This window comes from Dermacentor silvarum, chromosome 3, assembly GCF_013339745.2.
Source record: "Dermacentor silvarum isolate Dsil-2018 chromosome 3, BIME_Dsil_1.4, whole genome shotgun sequence".
Classification (NCBI taxonomy): domain Eukaryota; kingdom Metazoa; phylum Arthropoda; class Arachnida; order Ixodida; family Ixodidae; genus Dermacentor; species Dermacentor silvarum.
Window position 1 is genome coordinate 168,709,803 of NC_051156.1, and position 23,776 is coordinate 168,733,578.

Here is a 23,776-nt window from a genome sequence, read left to right on the forward strand (position 1 = left end):
GGAGGGACCGGGAGAAGTAAGGAGGGAAGGAAAGAAAGAAGGAAGAAAGAATCGTCATGTAGCGCTTTTGTGCGTTGTCTCGGCTTCGCCGGGATATAGTCTATTGTAGGACCCGGAAACCCAGGTCATGTACGCACATCCTGTTTCTTAATCAAACCTTTCTATGTTTGCGAAGATTCGGTCCCAGAAGCTGCCATCAGCGTGCGCAACCGTTTAAGCATCCTTATTGTCCATGTACTCTCACCAGACCGAGGAACCAAGTTCACATTCTTACTATTCAACTCCGTAAGCAGGCGTACGCTTTTACCTATATCGTGGACAGCGCGCTTTGCGCTGAGATCAACCGGCCCAATGATGAAGAAAAGCAGCAGTCATTCCAAAAATTTATCTTCTATAGGTCACTGGTATATATCATTCCCGATCAATCCGGATCCTCACCTCCGACGAAGTGTAAGATCGTGAAATAGAGGAAAAGCTTGAGCATCTCGGCATGCTTAAACAGGCATTGCATGCGCAGAAGATTTGAAAAGTTTGTTTTACATGAGCACTAAAAAAGCTTGCACCCACTGGGGCTTATTTTGTCCCGAAACAATAATGCTCATCTATCTTGCGGGCATTTCCTTTCTTTAACGCTTCGTGCCTCGTACTTTCGGATCACGCACGGCACGCCTACTATGAGCGTGGCATAGCATAGCATTTTTTAATAGAGAAGTAGTGAGCGCAGTGCTTTGAAGTAACGAAGCGAAAGCAAGACAGTGTCTAGAGAAAAGATACGCCCCAAAAGGTGTACTTTATTTAGAGCGTAGGCTGTTCCTTCCACTTTGAAAAGGCAAATTCAAATCCTTGAAGAACGTAAAGCGACTTGCGTGTGTTGCCACAGCCGCCGTATACTCCAGCATCATTTCCTGCTTCCTTGTCCGCGCTATAGAGATAAGTGAGCAGGCTGAAGGCACAGGTTATCATGATGCCACAGACTTCCTTTAGTATGGTGGTCATAAACTGCAGCAGCATGGTGAAATGCAGTTTTATTCCAATATATTTTAAAGAAAGATGACGCGCATACCAACGCTGTTTGAAATGTATAGGTTAATTTTGTGCATTGAGAATGTTCACTCAATACTCGTCTTTACCAAATTTACACGTTGTACAAGGCATGCTGCTGTTCTTGCCCGATCTCCTCAGTTAACTATGCGGGACAACGTGCTAATACAGTACTTCGTTGAAGCAGGAACCATGATGTGAGGGGAAAACAATAAATGTGCAGTATGTCTAGGTTATTTCTAGCCTTTGTACAATGTTACATATTCAAGCGTTCCAGAGTGTCACGCTGCCGTTATCCGCGATGTTTCCAGTTTCATAAAACAACGGCAAAAGAGACCAACTTCAAAAAGAGTGAAAATAGGGGAAATTCAATTGTACTACGTGGCGAAAAATTTAATGTTTCTGGCATGAATAAAAGCATTGTAAATAATTGCGTGATACAAGGAATGTATACTTGGTTTCTACACTGTCTTCAATGAACTATACTGGCCACCTTGTTTATTTTTAACGAAATTAAGATGGAATTATTGGATGATGTGCACGCCAAATTCAAAGTGTGAGGGTTAATGACAAATTGTTCATTACTTTACGTATGCAAGTGCTCCGGAGCTTTATGAGTAAGTTTTACGAGCAGCGCAAAATTTTGCCCTTTGCCCTGGCTTAATTACAAATGCCAGCAAGACCAAAATTAGCTAACTTCGGGGAAACGCCATTGCACATTTGTTTGCCGCGTTGACCGCATGTACATCTGTTACTCTCTTCGTAAAAAATTGCTTTAGCAAGTACTCAAAAGTGTCACGCTGCCGTTTTCAGTTACGTCTCCCAATCTGCCGAGAGAACTCTGCTTTAGGGGAAAATACGTTATGTAGGAACACGGGGCATGTTATCTGCAATGTGTACCAATTTTTTTATGTTCCTGGCTTAATTAGGTGTGGTGAAAATAACTAGTGCATTCTCGTGTGTTTTCATGTTTTTTTTTTAATTCGTGATATGACGTCTCCCTTATGTCCTCGGGGAAATAAACAAGGGAGTTTCTCAATGTTTGGTGATAGTAAGGACGACTTAATGTGTGATGTGTGGGAAAAGTTTAAAGTGAGCGGGCCTTGGCAATAAATTACGTATGCAAGCGCTATGAAAGGTTCTAAAGAAAGGTCTAGAATTTAGCGTGTTCCTCTGGCAGAACTAAAAATGCCACCGAGATAAAATATACCAAACATCAGCGGAAAGATATGGCAAATCTCCGTGCGAAGTTAAATGGTTGTGGATAAAATATGTCTTTGTAAAAAAAATACTAATCAAGCGTTAGAAAGCATTACCTTTTCTTAAAGAGAGACAGAGAGATAGGAGCTAAAAATAAGAAGATATGCAATGATAGCAAGGGTTATGTTCGACATTTGCGACCAACAAATGCGATTGCGCCACAAAAGTTCAGTTAAAGCAAAGCAGTGGTAAGCGAAACATTAAAAGAGAATATTTCAAAAAAACGTCAGCTATTGTACAAACATCCTCTTAGTTCGGTCTTGTTTTTTTTCCCCTACCGGGTACTTTTTAGCTTCTAGGCAAATGTAAAAGCATTAAATCCGTTACCTTGCTGTTTATAAACGTTGTGTTCACCTTGCAATGCAACGCATAACGATCTTGCACTGAAAAAAGGATACGTAAGACGCATGATCAATGTTCCTGCTTTATATTTCTGAAAACTTGCAGCTATGTCACAGATAATGTCTTTAATGTGTTTAATTAGAGCAGGCGACGGGAATTTCGTGCATTGGTGCAGCTACTCAGTATGGGACAAAGAGGCGTGGGTAACGACGGGGACCGATATCTACAGATGCAAGCGGATATGTCTGGAGGTGATAAAACAGATGTTAGGCCTGTTTTTACATTCCAGATGCTAGTTTAAGAGCGCGGGAAATAGAATTTAGCCATCGTGAATCGCCAACTAGCCAAAGTTCCACACCTTGCTTTGCTTTCACTATAAGAGACAGGTCTTCGCTGACGGCGAAGTTTGTGCGCGGAGCGAGAGAGCAAATGCTGCTGCTCGTTTGTGTGTGGCGACGAACGTGCGCTGTCTACTAGTATGTCAGCTATAGAAAGGCGCTGAAACATCAATCAATCATGAGTTTAAAGTTGTCGCCTAATTGTTCGTGGGTTGTTCTCTTTTCTTTCCTGGTATTATCTGTCCTGGTGTTCTCTGTCCTTTTTCTGTACCTGTTTATGGCAACTTTGTTGATCATAAACAACGTTCCGCGCTTGCTGTTCTCCTCAGTTACTAAATGATATTCTGTTTCCATCAGATTCACTCTCCTGCCTGACTCCTCCGCCATTTTCCCTCAGTGCAAACGTAGTCGTGAGTGCTCTCATATCTTTAATATTTTCATCCACCGGTTTCTTCTCTACCCACAGCTGTGATGCATAGGATAAAACTTCAGCTTCCTTCTTGAGTAATAATTTTCTTCGACAACAGCAGTACTAGTATTGCCTTCTGTTTAAAGTGCATATGACGTGCACTTCTATTCGGATGACACTAAATATGAGGCGCAGCACAATGTCTATTCAGGGCGTCCATAAGTTACACGGCCGTATCTGCTACAGACTCGCCAAGGCTGACAATCAGAGTTAAAGCAAAAAATTCATCTCCTGTTCTAACATCTACTTAATGCAAGTGTTCCAAGCTCATATCTGAGTGCGTTATCATCGTTTTGTTTTTCTGAATAACAACTCCCCATATTACAGGTGCTGAATAAGATCACTTGTTCGGTACCCGATCCGGCGTTGTTCGCTCGGCACAGAGTGTCATCACAGCCGATTTTTTTTAATCTATAATCATCTCCTTGCGTTAAATTGGTGCCCGCTGAAGGCTGACGATTCGTAAACGGTGCACACGTACTACTCAGACCAGTCTATTCGAAGTCGCACCGCTGCTCCTACATCGCTTTCGGTTCTATTGCTGCTGGCCACGTGACCTAAAGTGAGACTAAAGACGAATATTAAGCTCGTTCAATAAATGACGCTTCTAAAATAGCAAAGTGGCAACCCTTACCAAGGTGGGAGGCCTAGCAAGCTAGAAAAGATGCGGAAACGAAATACAGGCTGCGACGCCACCCTGCAGTACCTGTATCAGCTCACCGTGACGTGATGAATTTCGACATCTATTTTGGCATATAATCGAACGCCTCTACAACGAACTGTACTACAACGAAATTACTTGCACAACGAAGGCTTGCGTCTGTCCCGGCCGAATTCCTACCTTTCATGTGTATTGTGGACACCTCTAGAGCGAATACCACTGCAACAAATTTTCCTGTATAACGAAATAATTTAGGCGTCCCGGACAGCTTATTGGTTGCATTACAATGAACGCACTTCAGCGCTAAAACTAGTGGCGTTCTTAACGAGCGAGCCGGTCACAGACAGTAGTTTAGTCCTGATGCACTGCTCCAAGAATCACTCAACTCATGCGCAACTTATTGCAACAAGCAGCTCATGTTACGGCTGACGAATACGTCTAGGTTGACGACCACGTGAGTCGGTCGGAACCGACGGAGGTCGTCGAAAGCAACTAGGATGGGGATGCTGCGAAGGTCAACGAAAGCAACAGTGTTGAAGAGCTTGAAAACTAACAAAAAAGCTGGCAGATCCCACGCCCTGTGGTAATCGATGTGATGCGAAGCAGTGTGCGGGGAGCCTACCAAGTAAACGAAACTGACCATGAGAGCACCAAGACGTAGGCAGCTGTTTCATGACCTACATGACACGCATGTCATGACATTCATGTCATGAGTCACCAGCAGTTCCTTTAGTTAAACCTAAGCGACCTTAAAGCGACCTAATGACTACACTCTAAAATCAGTTGCACCCTTTGGGGCGTATTTTTGCCACAGAACAATAATCGTCATCTGACTTGCGTGGCTTTCCTTTCTTTAACGCTGTGCGCACGGCTCTTCTCGGTCACGAACGACAAGAGCGTTATCAGCGTGACACAGCGTTTTCGACAGGAAAGTAGCAAGTGCAGAGTTTTCAAGATAGGAAACGCAAGCAAGACAGATGACGATTATTGTTGTGTGGCAAAAATGCCCCCTAAAGGGTGCAACTGTTCTTAGAGTGTATGACTTCTACCATTAATCTTTAGCCTTTTCCTTCACTTAGTACCACATCCGAGCCCATTCCATTGGTTTTTGAATGTTAATCCTTTTTCGCCGGCATTCTCATTTTGCTGAGTCATGCCCATGATTATGACTTCTACCACCATCCTTTAGTGTTTCATTCACTTAGTACCCACGTCCGAACCCCTTTCAGTGTTTTTTGAGTTCAATTGTTTTTGCTGAGTCATTGTCATTTGTGCCGAGTAATGCTCATGACTTTGACTTCTATCATCATCCTTTAGTGTTTTTTTTTCAGTTAGTACCCACGCCAGAAATCATGTCTGTGGTTTTTGAGTGTTAATCTTTCCTCGCTGAGTCATTGTCATTTTTGCAGTCATGGTCATGACTATGGCTTCTACCACCATCCTTTAGTGTTTCGCTCACTTAGTACCCACGTGCGAACACATTTCAGTGGTTTTTCAGTGTTAATATTTTTTGTTGAGCCATTGTCATTTTTGCTGAGTCATGCTCATGACTATGACTTCTGCCATCATCCTTTAGTGTTTACTTAGTAAGCACGTCAGAACTCATTTCAGTCGGGTTTTGAGTGTTAATCTTTTTTTCGCTGAGTCGTTGTCAATTTGCAGAGACATGCTCATGACTATGACTTCAAAAATCATCATTTAGTGTTTCATTCCCATTGCACCCACATCAGCACCCATTTCGGTGGTTTTTCACTGTTAATATTTTTTTCTCTGGGTCATTGCCATTTTAGGCGGCTGGTTCACGACCTACATGACACGAATGTCACCAAATTCATGTCATGACCTATCATTTATGTTCGTCATATACTGTTGTCATACTATGCCAATTTTGGTAAATACCAAGTTAACGATACGACCATGAGAGCACCAAGACGTAGGCGGCTAGATAGATAGATAGATACTGTCAAAGTGGCAAATGTTCCCCAAGCAATGCTTCGCATTTAAAAGTTCACGACAATCGCGACAATAGCGGCATTCGACATTTCGCAGCCGTACCTTGCATCCCTTCCAGGTTTCGCCGTGGAGCGAGTGTGAATCTCGATAACATAAGGTTGGCCGCACTCGTCAGTTCCGTCGAAGGAAAAGTGCAGAAGGAAATCAGCGACTCCTTTCGCAAACTATCTCTTTAATTCAGATTAAATGAAGGTTTCATTTTGCTAATCGTACTTAGCCTGCTCTATCGGGAGAGGTATGGTGTCTGTTCTTTACAACGAAATTTCCTATACAACGAATGATTCATGAGGTCCGGAGTACTTCATTATGAAGGCGTTGGACTGTAGTTCATTGTTAATGGTAAAAGGAGGCCATGGTACTCAAGATTGCTCAACTTTGCCAAACTGAAAACACTGAGATTCACAAAAACACTGAAAGTCATGTGTTGCCAGCAAACGTGAAACATGCGTAAAAGGTGTTTTCGGGGAGAGTGCAACGTGGATAGCGAGCAGCCACCACGCCGACCTGTCTGAGAAAGTGAGTCCTGCCTGTGCACGCAGATCCCGCATGCTTCACTTGACAAGTCCCTCCTCGTGGCTGAGAGCATTCCCAGGACTGAGCCCCTCCCTCAACCCTCCTGCATCCCTTATCCAGGGAAGGTATACTATAAAGAGTATCGTCGACATTGTATTTTGTTCATGAGCAGCTTGTTATTCTCACCTCTCTTTACGCAGCGGGGCAATTAAACGCCTAATTTTTCGTTCTACGTCCCTTCCCCTCCACTTTGGCCCTCTCCGCATATCAGTCTGGTCAAGCTCCAGGTCACTGGGCTAATGCTACCGCTGGGCCTCGAGAGCATTTTGCCACCGCTGGTGGATAGTGCTTTGAAGAGCATGGGACAAGGAGTTTTTACACTGGATTCGAAGAACCGGCCGGACCTTGAATTTGTGCCGTAAGCCCTACAAGCCACGCAGAGGTCCAGCAATTGCATCCGCTTCTTACCAACGAAGGCTTAAAGTACAAGCGTGCTAAACTATACCATTAGGACTGGAAGGTGTACCTGGTGACCACGTACACTCACACCACTCAAAGAGGGAGAGATGTGTGTGGTTCTTCTTAAGCGATTCTTAAGTTTCTATGGAGATAATTCAAGTTGCAGAAGGCTCTAGCATCAATACGAGATTGCATAAATGTTAATGTAGATCTTCGGGATTGGATCTGACCGCTCACACTAAACTCTACAGGCTTTAACAGCTCAGCGTATGTTCACCAAGACTTTGAATAATCTTGTAAATGTTTCCTCTGATCCACGGTTCTCTTTTATTGCGATAGCAATTATATGGACACTTCAACCGGATTTCTGCCGTCGGCGTCGCCGTCGTCGTCGCCATCGCCGTGAGGTTCCCTATAGATAAAATTTTCGCCGCGCGCCGTATGCCCGAGCGGAAGCGTGCGGGGACGCGCACTATCACGGAGAGCGAACGCACTCAATTTCCCACGCGCAAGCAAGGAAGCGGGAAGCCAGCGCCGGAAGGAGCGGGGGGGGCACTTCTACTCTGCCAGCAACCGCGCTCGTCACTCGCCCGCACCGTCTCTTATCTCCACACGGCTCTGACCTTTATGCGCCGTGCATTCGCCGCTCACTTTCCGTTGAAGCGATAGACCGCACGTACCTTCGCCCGCTGCGGCGTATGCGCTTGCTGCCAGCGTTTTGACAGTCGTTGTCTGCAGTCATTCAGTGTGATCTATTCATGTTTGTTTGTGCGCGCTCACACCACGCTTGTTCATTCAGTTAGTAATAGTCGGGCCACATTTTCCAACGCGCGCTACACATGCAATGCTGCCCGGATCGGCGGTGCAGCGCTACAGGTGTGTCCCTTCGCACGCGCTGCCCACGGGAAGCGCTTCTCATCAACACCACCATTTCACACGCGCCTTCTCGTGGTGATCAAGTCTCTCTTCATGTCGGTCTACTTACGCCGCATCACACCTGCTTACTTAATCAGCTCATGTTTACTACAATTCATATTGCTACCAAAGCCGCTCACCTTACTTCGTATGACATTGCTTTGTTGCTATCGCATTCATTGCTTCGCCCTTAGGGCGAAACTGTGACATTTTTTTCTTGTTTTTCTTTGTTCCTTGTAAGCGAGATGGTTTCTTGCATACAGCTGCACTTTAAAGCATTTCTTTGGCTCTACTGAAATAAGACAACGACGAAAATTTTCGAAGGAATGCGGAAATAAAATGGATGACTCTAGCTTTGTCTTGAGTTTTGCGGCGGAAGCCTCCTTGATTGTGTGTCATTTAGTGTTTTTGACAGTGCAGTCATATGGCAGATCTATCTTTTACGTCACAACCTGTGATACTCTCCTTGCAACGGACCCTTTTACGTGTGTCTACGGCTAAAGTCCTTCAGTTGTTTTATTGCGATAGCAATTATATGGACATTCACAGACGATTTCTGCCGTCGCCGTGAGGTTCCGTATGACGTCAATGGCGATGAAATAGTCGCCGCGTGCCGGACGCTGTATGTGCGAGTGAAAGGGCGCGAGGGACGCGCGCTTTCACGGGGAGCGAATGCATGGCGAAGAGCAAACGCGCGTTCTGCCCCATGCTTCCTGAAGGGCAGAAGAATCTGTTTCCTCCTTTGCGATCACCATATATATAGAGCAAACGCGACTACTTACGTCGCGCGAAAGGCCGTATGGGGGGGGGGGGAGGGAGGGAGGGAGGGAAGGGAGGCGACGTTTAGCTGCGGCACAAAATGCGTATTTATATAAAAACGTTGCGAGGCGAGAAGGTGGTAAAGACTTCCGACGCTGCTCGACGGGTTTTCCGTTCTGATCTCGTCGAAAACCTCCGAGCCGCCCCCAGAGGCCCTGGCAACAGTCACCAACGCAGCGCGCGTTCGGTACGAACGCGGGCAAAACGGCGACGGCGTCGACAACAGTTCTGCGCGTTGCTGGTGCGGCTGGATGTCCAAGTTTATACAACTGATAAAACTACTATCCTTACTCCGTATAGCTCTCTACTAAGTTGGTATCGCAATTGATGGTTCGCCTTTCGGGTGAAACTGCGACATTTTTTTTAGCAGTGGAGCTGTTGTAAGTCGAGGCTGCGCCATCCGTCTGTCCGCCGGTGTCACGCAGGTCACGCGACCTGGAGAGGATGAGAGCCGCACCGGTCAGGTGACCAGCAGAGAAGGAGAGGCGCGCTGGGGGAGGAGGCGACCAATGAGAGGCCGCGCTGGTCGCGAGGAGGAGAGGAGATTGGAATCAGAGAAGGTGTTTCTCTGCAGCGCGCCCTTTCGGATAACGCGCAACGCGCAGAGCTGCTGCCGACGCCTTCCGCGTTTCCCCGCGTTCGCGCCGAACGCTCGCGCTATCCGTGAATGCAGCCGATGTCTCTGGCGAGGGCTCGGCAGGTTTCGACCAGAGAACTGGACACTCGTCGAGTAGCGTTGAAAGTCGCGGCTTCTTCTCACCTCGTAACGTTTCCATATAGTATAAGTTCGTGTTGTCGATCTGTGTTTACTTGTGTTTACGCAATTGCATCACGTGCAACACATGCACATGTAACACTCGTAACACTCGGTGTAAACAACACAGCTTAGTTGTTCGACTATCTTGCCGGAGGGAAAGGGAGTTATAATTTTTGCGCCGCAACTTTTGACTTTTTTTGACGACCATTATTTAGAGTTTTTATGGAAAGCTAGTCATACAGCTGCCATTCCTTCTTGAAAAGCTTACTTGCAGCAAGGCTCTAAGGTTGTTGAGATTCTATTCATGCAGTTTTTTATATGACAATTAGCAATCCTTGTGCTGAAGGTGATTCATTATTCTGATATTTAGCTGTCTATTTATATTACAGTCAGCACACAAGGGACACCGAATTATACCGACATAAGTATTCCTGCTGTAAATATATACGTCTGCGTTTGGTTATTCGATATTCGATTCCAAGTTCCGAACTTACAATTCGCATTCGATTCGTGTTCGATAAAGTATATTCACCCACCTTCACCCACCTATAGTTTCTGTCTATCGTACCCATACTGTTTCAGGTTCTTTAGACAGCCTTCAAGATACACATTTTAGGCTGATGTAGTTATTAAATGCGAAGCATTTCTTGGCGAACATTTGCTACTTTGACAGTATCTATCTATTTATCTACCTAGCCGCCTACGTCTTTGTGCTCTCACGGTCGTTTCATTAACTTGGTATTTACCAAAATTGGCGTACTATGACAAGAGTATATGATGAACATAGATGATATGTCATGACATGAATGTCATGACATATCATCAGATTACCTTGGTGGGTACCAAAATTGGCATAGTATGACAGGAGTGTATGATGAACATGAGTGATAGGTCATGACATAATGTCATGGCATGCGTGTCATGTAGGTCATGACAATGACTCAGCAAAAAAGATTAACACTCAAAAGCCACGGAAATGGGTTCTGACGTGGGTACTACGCGAAGGAAACACTAAAGGGTGCTGGTAGAAGTCATAGTCATAAGCATGACTCAGCGAAAATGACAATGACTCAGCGAAAAAAGATTAACACTCAAAACCAATGGAATGTGTTCGGATGTGGTACTAAGTGAAGGAAAAGGCTAAAGGTCGAAGTCATGGCTTTCGCCTTAAGGTCTCTTAGGTGTAGCTAAAGGGACTCCTAAGGACTCATGACATGGATATCATGACATGCTTGTCATGTAGGTCATGAAACAGCCACCTACGTCTTGGTGCTCTCATTGTCGTTCTTTAACTTGGTAGGCTCCCCGCACACTGCTTCGCATAACATCGATTCCCACCGGGCGTGTGATCTGCCTGCTTTTTTTCCTTTAGCTCTGCTTTCAGTAAAGTAATGTGGATAGGAAGCGCGCACTCCGGTCCACGTATACGTCTGTTTTCCGTGTTTTTATAGCGCACTATTCCACTTTTACAAGGTGAACATCCACGAACTAGCCCAACTTGCCGTTGTACTTTAATAAACCTTATTGATCAGAAAAGCAGGCACGATCTTAGCCCTTGCTTGACGAATAGATAACATCACCCAGCTTTGCCAAATGTTTTCCGAAAAAACATTAGTGCACCTTACACTTCGAGAAAGAGTATTTGGACTCTTAACTTTACTAATACAGGCAGAAATTTCAGACATTACACTCACCAGGTCGTGGGGTAGTTGGTAGGTTGTAAACAGTGAGATTCTGCCTGTTGCATTTCCCACTGAGGCAACGGCCAACCGCTATGCTTTCTCCGTAGTTTTTTGTGGAGTACTGTTTTAGATGAGAACACATTTGAAATTCTGGTCGGTATCGATTGCACTTCGTTGGTTCAGCATTTTATCTACGAGCCAACTTAGGCAGATTCAACAGTGAATGATCGCGATCGAAATGATCAGTAGTCACTTTATTCCTGCGCATCGCGCCAATAGACAAAATTCAAGATGAGACAGGATAATAACTTGTGATAGAACTGTTCACTGTTTCAGTAGCCACCTAATGTGACTCAGCACCCTTAGCAATATTTAGCATTCTCTCCACCAAAAAGGTGCGCATAGACGTGAAGCTAGAAAACCTACGACACCGTACGGAAAGTAAAGGTGCACTCTTTGTCAGAACCGGGGCACCACAACTGACTTGAGGCTCTTGGGTCCTGCACCTATGACGTCACTTGGGTTCATGAGCACAGGACAGTGAGGGAAACTGTCTCTTTTGAGATGCTAGCACTGGATTACCAGAAGTAAAATCTCGCATTGCACAACCGCGCAGAGTTGGCGTCAAAAGTTCATAAGCAACGAAAATAAGAAAACGTTGAATTTCTGCACAGTGAAACCGCGCAGCACTCTGTAATTCGCTTAGACTAGTGCGCGCTCGAAATCCTCATAGCATGCTATGTTCCCAAGGCTAAAGAACTAATAGGCTTCTTTCTCGGACTCCGCCATTCGTAATCTCGACAATGACTGTACAAAATTTGTTCACGCTGCGTCAACATTCGAACTTCGTATCCCATTTTCGCCAAGCAACAAGTTCGGCAGAAAAAAATGCTTTTCCAGCGTAAATGACGACAACCGAATGAAATACTCTAAACGAGCATTTGGAATTGCTTACCACGCATGGCGTTTTATCTTCTACGGTTCCGTCTTTGACTATTATTCCGTTTGCTGGTGTTGATCCCGTCCTGTTGGGGGTATCTGCCGGCTCAGCAAGGCTTGCGTTGTTACTGTCCATGGACGCGTCTGCTTCCGCTTCAGTTCTGGCTGGTGCCTCGGCGTTCCTGGCAGACACTTGAATGCCGTCTAATGGATCTTCGTCGTCGTAGTATTCATCATAGTAGTAAGCAGGACCACCTGTGTCGCTATCCAAGCAGGAGCACGTCTTCGCCACGAGCACCTATGCAGCCAAAAAAAATTTCACAGTATCTTCAAATAGTCCCATAAACAGGCTCTGAATTTCATGAAAATTCCTTTAGAGAGCCCTTATATTTATCATAAACTATAAGTATCAGAATATTGCCTTCGTGTCCATTCCTAACCTTCTTTTCGTTTTGTCGTACAAGATTATACGAGTAATTAAAACACCTTCCATCTTGCTTGTCTCGCACAATTTAATTGACTAGAGTATTCGCTTCAGCGCTTACAGCAGTCTATTAATTGGCTCTCGTCCTGCCAGTTATGCTTGCCTACCGGTTAGGCCAGCTGCTAGCGGAGACCACACCTCAAGGGTGGCAGTACGTACCAAGTTCGTACTAGGTGCGTACCTGATCTGTCCAAATTTTTCTTCAATCGCGAAGTCTCTTTTCTAAAAAAAACCTTGTGCGTTTCCTTTGCAGATTCATGTCAGTTAAATATGCTTGCCAAAATTTACGTTAAAACCCGGTGGCCATCTAGTGAAACCGCATGTGTAAATGTTTTGTAGCAAGTCTACAAAATTTCACGTTGGGATGCCTTTAACTAAACTTTTCGAAGAGAAGCAGCAGAAGCATACAAGTCCTTATTAAGCATCCCGGACAAAACGAAACCCTTTCTGGGACGCCAAAATTGAAAGGAAAACAGTTTACGTGGTGAAATCAACTTGTGGGTTGAAGTTGCGTATTGAAAAATATTTCGGTTTCTAAAGAAAGGCCCAGCACGTGGAATAAGTTTTCGCAGTGCCCCTTTCGCGGTCGTATGACTCGTGTTTCGAAGGCTCTATCTCCGATCATCGGGACGTCGTTTCATTAGTTGTGCCGACATGTGAAAACAACAGTTCAAGCTATAGTGTGCGCGGCCTCTTAGTTATGGCACGTCGAGATGATTCTCGACGTGCCCTTTGTCAGTAAGTCACGTGAACCAGAGCACACTCTCGCAGCTGCAGCCGTCACATTCCTCAATGATAACTGCAGCCGCGACGTCAAACTTCTTAACAATGACGTTTATGACTCATCACCGAGTATTCTGCCGCTAAGCCACTAAAACAGGGCGTTAACTTGCGCTGGTGCTCCCATCATCGATTCCTGCCAAAGCTAAGCGTCAACGTATAATCTGCATAAAAAGGGCGGATAACGCATAGATTCCAGAAACTACCCCAAGCGTTACGACAAACACTGACTAATAACACTGGCCGGCACTGCTAGAATCCGGCACAACAACCGCAGTGCAAGAAGAGTCTCTCGCAAGGCGACGAAGGCAATACATCAAACGTGGGAATATGCACAAATGCAAAGTATTATGTTCGACCCGTAATGTGGCACCCCTATTGTAAATATTCCTATTAAAATGAGCAGTGAGCGCAGTCTTGCTGACATCACCATCTACACCAAGATTGATTTGGTTAAGGCCTGCCATCAGATCCCGGTAGAGCCCGCCGATATTCTGAACACCACCATTATCACGCCGCTTGGCCGCTTCGAATACGAACGCATGCCGTTCGAACTGAGGAATGCGGGACAGAGGTTCCAGTGGTTCATAGACGATGTTACTTGCGGATTCGATTTCGTTCATGCCTGTCGACGACCTGCTGATAGCAATTGAGTTCCTCTCCTGAACTGCGCACTCTACTTATGCACCTTCAGGAACACGGTCTCACCATCAACCCAGCCAAATTCGTGCTCGGTGCCAATGACGTTGAGTTCCTAGGCCACTGTTCAACACCTGAGGGCATCCGTCTGTTGGACAAAAGAAGTCGCAGTGTCCCCCGAAAGGCGAAGCAGTGATTGGGATAGCAAATTATTAGACAGCTATACGCCGTAAGGTTAATAGTTTTATTAACTGTTTGAAGTACTGTAAACGTTCGCTTACTAATTAAATTAACAAGCACAGTGTCACGCGCGCACCCTCCAAACATGAACACATCTCACTCGATGACTGCGAACGCTCGTTGTCGAAACGCTGTCGTGATTAGGAGCGGCAGCGAGAAAATCGACCTTCGTATTCCCTCTCGCTTCAAAGTGAACCAAGTGGCGAGAACACAGCACACACGAAGCTGTCAGCCGTCCGTGCACATAGACTGCGTTCCCTTCGCAGCACGCTTTCGAGATAGGGCCCGCGCGGCCGTCTGAGTAGGAGCCCCCCCCCCCCCTGCCTCCCCTCCCCTCCCCCTCCCCCGGGTGCCTTACGCGCTATGGAAGACGCCGAGCTCCCTCCCCGCCTTCCTCCTTTGAGCGCGCGAAATCGAGCCACCGTCCTCGGCTCACCATCGCACGCTGTCACTTTCACCCACGGCATATAGGGTGCGTGGCCACGATGTTATCGCACTTGGACTTTATACGCAACATCACGGCGACACCGACGTCACGAGCCCTTCCTCCACTGATGGTGGCGCCGTTCTCCAACAGCACTAATGCGGCTTATGGTGCCCACTCGGTTTTTACTGCGTTAGCATTGGGAGTGTCAAAGTCGAAAAAAGTTTATATGCATGAAGTGTGGGAAGCCATATATATATATATATATATATATATATATATATATACACGAAGGAAGTATTTCTTCGGCTCCGGTGTTTAATAAGATAGAAGTGCAGGCGCACATAGAAACACAAAAACATTTTAATTTCGACGTTTCGGCCGGGGTCCGGCCTTCATATACGTGCGCCTGCACTTCTGGTAACTTTATATATATACACGACCTCGTACTGAGCAGCACAATGCGACAGCCACCGAGCTACTGCGGTCGGCCCACATTATTATTATTCCTTGGCGTTCAGTGTAAAGAAAATACACATTAAGACCTACCAAAGCCACAGCGACAGTTTAAAAGGCAATGCCCGGCATTAGACGGCGCATATAACCACCATGTGTTGAGAACACGACCTTCAAATACATGACTAATTCAATTCTGACAACTCAGTGTTGATTTCATTTCAACTATTCATACAAATTGCTTCATCGGACATTTTCTTAAGGACAGGTGCCATACAAAACGTGCCTACACGCATATTGTATACTTGGCGCCGTTAAAAAAGCGTTGCAGAGAACGAAGCTCCCTCGGGGAAAGGCGTGGAGCACAGACGTTTTTTTATACCCTATATAATTTAACACATATGGAAGACAGATTCTCGTAAGGTTTAGCACACTCAAGAAAGAACAAAGCTTGATGCTAGCATCATTATTAAAACCATACATAAGAGAGATTGACATACTCCTCAGCATACGATGCATGTGAGCACTCCAGATTTTTGCACAGCAATAATATACCATGAATCCCCACACTGTAAGGCTCCGTATACCAGCGCACAGACAATTTTGGACCTAACCTTTAAAGGACGCAATATACTTCTCAATATGTATTACGCTTGCAAGTTTTATTAGTTATGAGCAAACATGAGTACCGTGACTGTTCCAAACTATGACTGAATCGAAATAAACAACTACATATTTTACCCTGAGCTTACATATTCTAATAGCATGCAGCTGCAGTTTACACATGCAGCAGCATACAAAACTAAATATTAGGCAATATTTCTTTCAGAGTATTGTGAAAGTAAACTAACTTCATTTATCAATTCCTAAAGTTAAACTCATGCCGTACCATATCATTATTTCTAAACCATAAGTTTAGAGTGGCAAAAGATATATCGAAATGATTAGCATAACGGGTAAATAATATGGGCACTATAGTAAGGCTTCTTGGGGAATGCCATAATGAAGAGAGACTGCGTCGTTTCCTACTTATCCAAGCGCCACTGTTTCTGTTCCATAGATAACGTAGTTGTTTACAGGCGACTAAAACATAAATCTACAAGTTATGACGTAAAACAGCAATATTCACTGAGTTAAACACCTTTAAAGCATCGAAAATTAAAGCCCAAGCAAATTCTTATTGTACTAGTGTTAGCTTTAGAAGTGTAAAACTTCTTCTAAGGAAGTCTGTACACGCCGCCCTGTAATAAACCCTGACTGATTTTGAACAAAATCTCCTTTACCTTAACAAACTGAGTATCGTCAAGCACATGAACTTTTCAAGGATCAACGATAAGCAATGAAGAAATCTCATTACCCAATAATTATTGGTCTTACTTATTCTCTTTGCTTATTTCAAGGATATCTCATTTTATGTTAACTGGTATAGTCGGTGGGATGATAACGTTAATAAATACGACTAGCAGAGCGTGCTTTAGACACCCAAATTTTAGACCCAGCCCATCAACTGAGATGGCATCTTCCTGAATATTTGCTTTTCTTAAAGACAAACAGAATATGCAAATATCATTCTTGCTACAATCTGTAAAATATATTACCGATCAATACACGATAGTTTGGTGCCCGTTTTGTGAACAGCAGATAAAAAAAGGTAATTTCAAAAGTGTCAGCGCGGGCAGGATACAAAGTACGAGGTAGCAGATGTGTGCACACTGCAATGAATTGCAAGTAAATGTCTCTTTAAGTAACATTCAAATGCGCAAGCAAGCCCCAATCATCATATGCCAGTAATGTGGTCAAAACGAACAAAAATGTGAACTAGGGTTCTCCAAGTAAAACCAAGCTTTACCTAATTTTCACATCCTGAGAGTTTTTTATGAATAACTTATTAAAACTTGCTCGTGAGAAAGGACGTTTACAACAAACTTGCGTGCCCCGTGTGTCCGCTCCCTTACTCGTGATCTAACTGTGTAGGAAGGTTCTCTTCAGAGACTTCAAGCTGGGGTCGCCCTTACCCCTTCCGTAACCTGGTCCGGAGGCGCAGCACCTGAATACTCTGCGTGTCAAATGCCAAATTGCTCGGCCCCTGTAATTGCAGCGGCTGCTGGCCACCCGCTATGATTGCGTTCAGGGAGCGATACCATAAGTGACAAAGTGCTTAGGAGTGTCGGGGTACTGACAAACAGCCCACAGAGATTAAGAATGGTTAACAATTAATGATTAGTTCCACAAGCCACTTATGCAACTTCCTTACGAAGAAGGCCTGCAAGCATTTATTTAACCATAATATACCGTATGGCAAACCATGCAGTAAAAAAAACTTGCACTTGCAATATCAGAACCTGCAGAACTGACATCAAGGAATACTTGGGCCATGGTCTAAACTATAAGCAAATGCAGCGGCAACATGGATTTCCATTGCAAATGACACATTACCCGCTCGAATAGCGTTCCGTTTTCCCCAAGTCAAATTAAAAAAGCTTCGGCACGTCTAGAAAATGTTACAAATTCTAATGCCAATGCACGTGAGGGATGAGTTAGCGTAAAGAAATAAAAAAATAGAACGCGTTACATGTTGTTGTAGTGGCTGTGGTGGCTCCAAAAGTTGGTTCAAATCTCCGAGGGGGATTGGCCACACTGAAGGCGAGGAAAAGTACAGACAACAAAAGCAAATGTGGGGAGAAAAAAAAACAACAATCAAAAAGAGAACCGTGGGTAGGCTAACGTTAACAGAATTTCGATAGGGCTCTTAAAAAAACCTAATTAAAATATTCTAGTATCGGCAGCCCTACCAGCGTATTCTTCGAGACGTTTTATGAACTCACGCAGAGCGGCTGTAATGGACTTTTGGCTGGGACGCAAATGACACGCACCAAAGAACGATTGGTTCGATATCGATAACATTAAGCCTATATTCCTAGTTGGAAGTACAATCAGCATTCTGCTGAGGGAGGAGAAGCGCTGAAAGTAAAGTTCGAGTGTTTCTGGTTTGTTACAAAAATTAAAAAAGAAAGTTGGTAATAGAGAGAGCGACTCTGTGAAATAAAAAAAAATTGACACGAGAATCTAGAGCGGAAGCTTGATAATGTCACTTCACATTGTTGAGAGAGACATTTGCTCATGATCCACGAAGGCTATGGCCGTCTTAAAGCCTCGGAAGAAATGAAGGTTGATGGTTCATTGCACTTTAGAAATAAAAGACATTGAAATGGAGCGCTTGTGCTATCAGGAAATTTAGGAAAAACATTAAAACGATGCGTGAGAACGAGCGGACTTAGGTATATTCGAATGTATCCGGGGAACCACACAAAATTTACTGCCCACAAACATTTCGACTCAAAAGCAATATAAATGCGCAGGCGGGGGACCGCTCAGTAGAGGTCAAATAAGTACAGACCGAAAGAGCATCTGTAATAACTAGCACGCTAGACTGTTGAAGACCCAAGGTTCTGTTGGCCAAAGTGATTGCTAAAAATCCTGCGAAAAATACTGTCATGTACAGAGGCAAAGCTACGGCAAAAGACCGGTCGAGTACAATCGATGCCAACTCCTGCCTTTTATAAATTTTGAGCTGCTATATCCGTTGAAATGACAGGGTGGCAATGAAACTTAGTGAGGTCATTGAAATAAACCTTCAGAAACAAGCGTATACGCAGAGGTATTGCGTGGTTCTGAAATATATGAAAAGTGAAGTGAACTTCAGAGGAACTTGGACAGGGAGAAATCAAAGAAATCGAAGTTCTGCGATAAGCAACGTGATAAAAGCCACCTGGGGCCACCAATAACGGCACCAATGTGCTATGGACAAGCAATCTGGAGAAATGGTCGAAATGGTTTGTGAGCGCTAAAGAGGTAAATCATAGATCCTTATAAATGTACGTATTTACAGTATGCTGCTTAAATCTTGTATTTAGAGGAATAACTAGGCCCTCCAGATCAAGCACATTTTTGCCACAGGCTAGGCAAACCGAGACACAAATGTACTGCCCACTTTTTCAGTGGTACTAACGGAAGTAATTCGTATGGTGCACGTCCACACAGCCGAAGTCAATAAAGGGACGACCATAATGCTTACAAATCGTCAATAACGCAGCTCTACGCATACCAGTATTTTTACGCCTTCCGCTCCACTTTCACGGTGCACTTAATTTCTTCCCTTTCCCATTCCTCGTATTAGTCCAAAATCTCGTCGCATCATATAAAGCGTTTATTTATTCAATTACAGAGCAAAAATTCTATGCACGTTCTCCTTTACGATCATTATCGTAGTTCTGTTGCTGCTTCTAGTGTAAACAAAGGAGTCTTCGCAGTAGAAGGGCGGAAAGGGGAAGTTTATTGCCCGAAGGACAGTAACAAAGCGTCCATACTGGCCGTTCGAATCAGTCCAGAAGCGCCAGATCCCGAGCGAGCCGCTTGCGCTGAGCGCGCTATTCCCCGTCGTCGTCCTCTTCCTTTAATATTTAACATCCAGTTTAAATTACCGCCGTAAGTATTTTCCAGTATTTAAAAGACATGACTTGGGCAATCCGCTCATGACGATTATGAAGAAAACCAAACACTCGAGTTCACAATGGGAAGGCAAGTAGAGAGATTTTGACCACTAGTCGAGACTGGAGGTCAAACAAGCTTGTAAAGTTTGGTACATGGTATTAATGCCCAGCGATGCGGAGAAAAAGGTAATGGCATTGGCAAAAAGGTATAGTTGAACGTACCCAACAGAAGATAATAAAATGTTACATAGAACCTAAAAAGAACCATTCCATGTGGCACACCTCTAGTCTCTTTATATGTACCAGAGGTGATCCCATCCCAGAAGCAACAGAATTCTCTTCCACAAAGAAATTTATGTATTCCGGGCATTATATACTTCTGAACAGCGCAGCTTACAAATACATAAATTTGAATGTTCGACACTTTAGTGGGCTTTTAAAATATCTGAACTTAATAAAGCTGAAATCTTATTTGACAGTCGTGCTAGTCGAATGCTGCTTTCAAAGTCATCAAAATACAACCATATCGAACACTCCGGCCTGAACCTTAATTGTCGCAAGCGTCGCAAGCAAATGATTTCTGAGAATATCAATGAGGAAAACATGGGTTACTTACTTGGTTACTTACAGTTACTTACTTAATTAAATGTAAGCAAAACTGGCCATAAATTGTGAACAACATGTCGTGACATGTATTTTTATTTAAAAGCAGAGCTTCTGCAAGTTTCCAGGAGGCCATACATTTATATTTAAGGAAGCAGTTCACATTATCCAAAGGTTTACTAAAGCAACATTAAACAAGAGTTTAATCATAGCAACGGTGATCCGGTTCTTTTATATATATATATACGTTACTTTTGTTGAAGCTTCGTCCTGCGTTATTTTTGCTTTTTTAGCATGACAGACAAACAAAGCATGTAACAAGATGATCACCTACCAACTAAACTTTTTCACAGCTTTCTTACTGTTTTTACCCTTTCTTTGCGATGCCGGCGTGGCCAATCGAGGCAATCAATTAACAAGTGACATCACTCAGACTTTTGGGGCAAATTAAAGAAATCAGGCAGCTGCAGAAACCATCGGCTTGTAGTTTTGAGTGACGCTGGAATATTTCTCCCGCAACCGTTCGGTGGCGTACTCAAGAGATAGAGTGGTTACAGGGTAAATATATGCATTTGAAGCCTTGTTTCCTCTGTAAGTTAACAAACAATGCATTGAAATGTCGTGCGCATGTTTTTATAATGCATGTGTCATTTTATGCGTTGCCCGCATCATCTTGATTAGCGCGTTTAACTTATATCCCGGCAGACATTGCCATTAAAGATCATGGGCCGAATTCACAACGCTTTTCGCGCCTAACATATCTTTTCCGTTTACTGGCCGGATTCCCTATGTTGTGTCCAACATCAGGATTGGTTGCAAATTGATCTTACGAACAATTCATGCGTAATAATTTTTTTAATATGGGTCCATATCTCTTGCAATTGACACTTGTATTATTTTATTTTTTGGTGATGGATGTGTCCCCTAGTGTATCTGGGCTGCTCATATGATGGAATGCTTCTTCAAAACAGGAAATCTTTGTTACAGGTATGTCCGATGCCTTCCCTGCATATTCCGCCATATTCGCGCGGTTTTTTTTTAACACAGCAACACGTTTCCAGAAAGCTAGATTGCAACTTGCCAAATACCCCGAAAGAGCAAGTTTGTTGTGGCCATGTAAGTCCTTGCTTTGGCTTCAACCTGAATTTGTGTCAGCGGATGATTACTAAGAACAGTAGAAGCCTTGGAAGCCTTACATTGTTTCCAACGTCAATGGTCGAAACATTGCATGGCTCCGCAGTAACTGGTGGGGCTCCTGATGTAGGCGTTTCCCCGCTTGAGTGGGGAAGTTCAGGCTTCTCGTCTTCCTCCTCTCCTGAGTCAGTACTGGCGCATACGAGCAATAAGCTTATGAAGAGTGCTGAAAACAAGTTTCATTTTAAAAAACACATAAGTCATGCCCTGTTTTCAGTACTGCCTTCTTGAATTGCACAACTACTCTATACCGACATAATATTTGTGACAAGACGGAGTCGTCGTACAAAGACGCGATTCTTTCAAAACTGAATTACGGCCAAGCATCACATATGCCGCTTCAAGCTTGATCATATTCCGAGTTGAGTTGAACTGAGTTTGTTTTTCCACAACAACGTTCATAAGACGCATAAAATGTGGTGAGGAAGACTGGGGCAAAGGCTTTTATAAGGCAGCTTGACCAGCCCCAGCTCCACGAGTACGGCCTTTGTGAAGCTTCTCTAACAGATATTCACGAGTCACCCCAGCTTCTCAGTTTTCGCCCACATATCCCAACTTCTCATACAAATATGCACGAGTGGGAACTCTGTGAAGTTAGACTGCGCGGACGTCCTACTTTAAATATTACACGCCCATTTTCACATCGAAATTGTGAACCTGAAAACTGAAGCTGACAAACCTTCTCGTCTGATGTTCTATAGATGGTCGCTTTTACAAAGTTTAGTTTTGCAGAGGTTATTTCAATGGCTGCTATATAGCTAGCACGGATGGTCTTACTTCATTTCGACTTCAACTCCTAAACGGCACTGAGCCATAATGTCATGCTCGAAGGCAGGGAGTGCCCTAAGGGCCTGTACACGCTCGAGCCGCACATCGCCGCAAGCCGCACCGCCCTCGCGCGGTCCGCTTAAAATGGCCGCTCTGGCGTCACAAGAGACGGTCGTGAACTTTTTTCCACCATGCAGCATGTATGCGGCGACCGCACAAACATGGCGCTGGTTCGAAGCGAAGCGAAGCGCGAGGCCTAGGCGCCTAGGCTGCTGTGACAGTTTGTTTTTCGTGGTTTTTTGGGGATCATTGCAAGAGTTATCGAGCACTCGCAGAGATAGTCGTCGAACGCAGCAATCCGCTGTACCCTGCCCGACCTCTTCAGTGCGTGCGATCGTCAACGGCAACAGACCGAAATGTGTTGTGTTTACGCGAAGTTCGGAAGCAATGAAACCGGCGATTTCGTGTGTGTTGGGCCTTATTTCGCTTGTGCAATACCAGCAGTACAAACGCGAAGGCCATCACATGCACGCGCATTCTAAGCATGACACATGCATTCAGTGTACCCTGCCTGACCTCTTCAGTGCGTGCGATCGTCAACGGCAACAGACGGAAATGTGTTGTGTTTACGCGAAGTTCGGAAGCAATGAAACCGGCGATTTCGTGTGTGTTGGGCCGTATTTTGCTTGTGCAGTACCAGCAGTACAAACGCGAAGGCCATCACATGCACGCGCATTCTAAGCATGACACATGCATTCAGTACGCTCCAGAACGAAAATAGTGCGGTCGCCCATCTCAGCGTATGGTGTGCCTAGGTGTTGTGTGTGCGCGCTTCATCGCTGTGAAGCTCATACGTGCATGTGCAGTGTGCAGTGCTGGTTTGTGTTTAAGAAGTGACCATATAACCTGTAGCGATTAGCTTTATTGTCGCGTCATCGCAGCCATTCGTAATGTGCTGTTTGTGCTTTGGTTCATGTGAGCTGTTTTGGGGGCTGCGATGCGCCTTGGTGACCGCGAACACGTACAGAGCGTTTGAGTGCTGGGGTTCTTACTGTACGAGGTGAAGGGTACTGTTATGTATACGTTCAATGTGTCGCAGTGGTGCTAGGCGTATAAGTATTCGTTTTATGCGATATGCATATGCTCTGAAGTGAACCGTGCATACAGAACGGTTTGTACAGAACATTAGACCCAAAATTCAAGGATGACAAAACCAAAATTCAAGGAGGCGGAAACAAACCGTACTTGTACACATACATTGAAAAATAATGAAACCTCCTTCTCCTTGGCCGAACTTTCTTGTAGCTAAGCAGCTACTGAGTTGGGCACACACTACAAGCTCTTTAGGGTGCTTTTTATGCATGTGCTCTGAATTAAACAGTGCAGAAGCACTGCTGGTCGTTTGTGCTCTTTGCATCTCAGTATGGGTTTTGTATCAAACCAGCTTTCCTTGCTTTGTACACGTGTTGTTTGTTTCCAGTGTTGTCACT

The 23,776-nt window shown here is 44.5% G+C and overlaps 1 protein-coding gene across 2 annotated transcripts in view; it reads right to left on the reverse strand.

The window, feature by feature from the left end:
- LOC119446045 (uncharacterized) overlaps window positions 1–23,776 on the reverse strand; it is a 75,286-nt gene that overhangs the window by 38,220 nt on the left and 13,290 nt on the right. For both annotated transcript variants that reach the window (XM_049663851.1, XM_049663850.1), the window contains exons 2-5: window positions 21,521–21,684; window positions 12,225–12,506; window positions 11,282–11,390; window positions 2,629–2,684 (exon numbers count right to left, since the gene is read on the reverse strand). In XM_049663851.1, coding sequence (XP_049519808.1) covers window positions 2,629–2,684; window positions 11,282–11,390; window positions 12,225–12,506; window positions 21,521–21,684 — 611 coding nt within the window. The remainder of the gene's footprint in view (window positions 1–2,628; window positions 2,685–11,281; window positions 11,391–12,224; window positions 12,507–21,520; window positions 21,685–23,776) is intronic.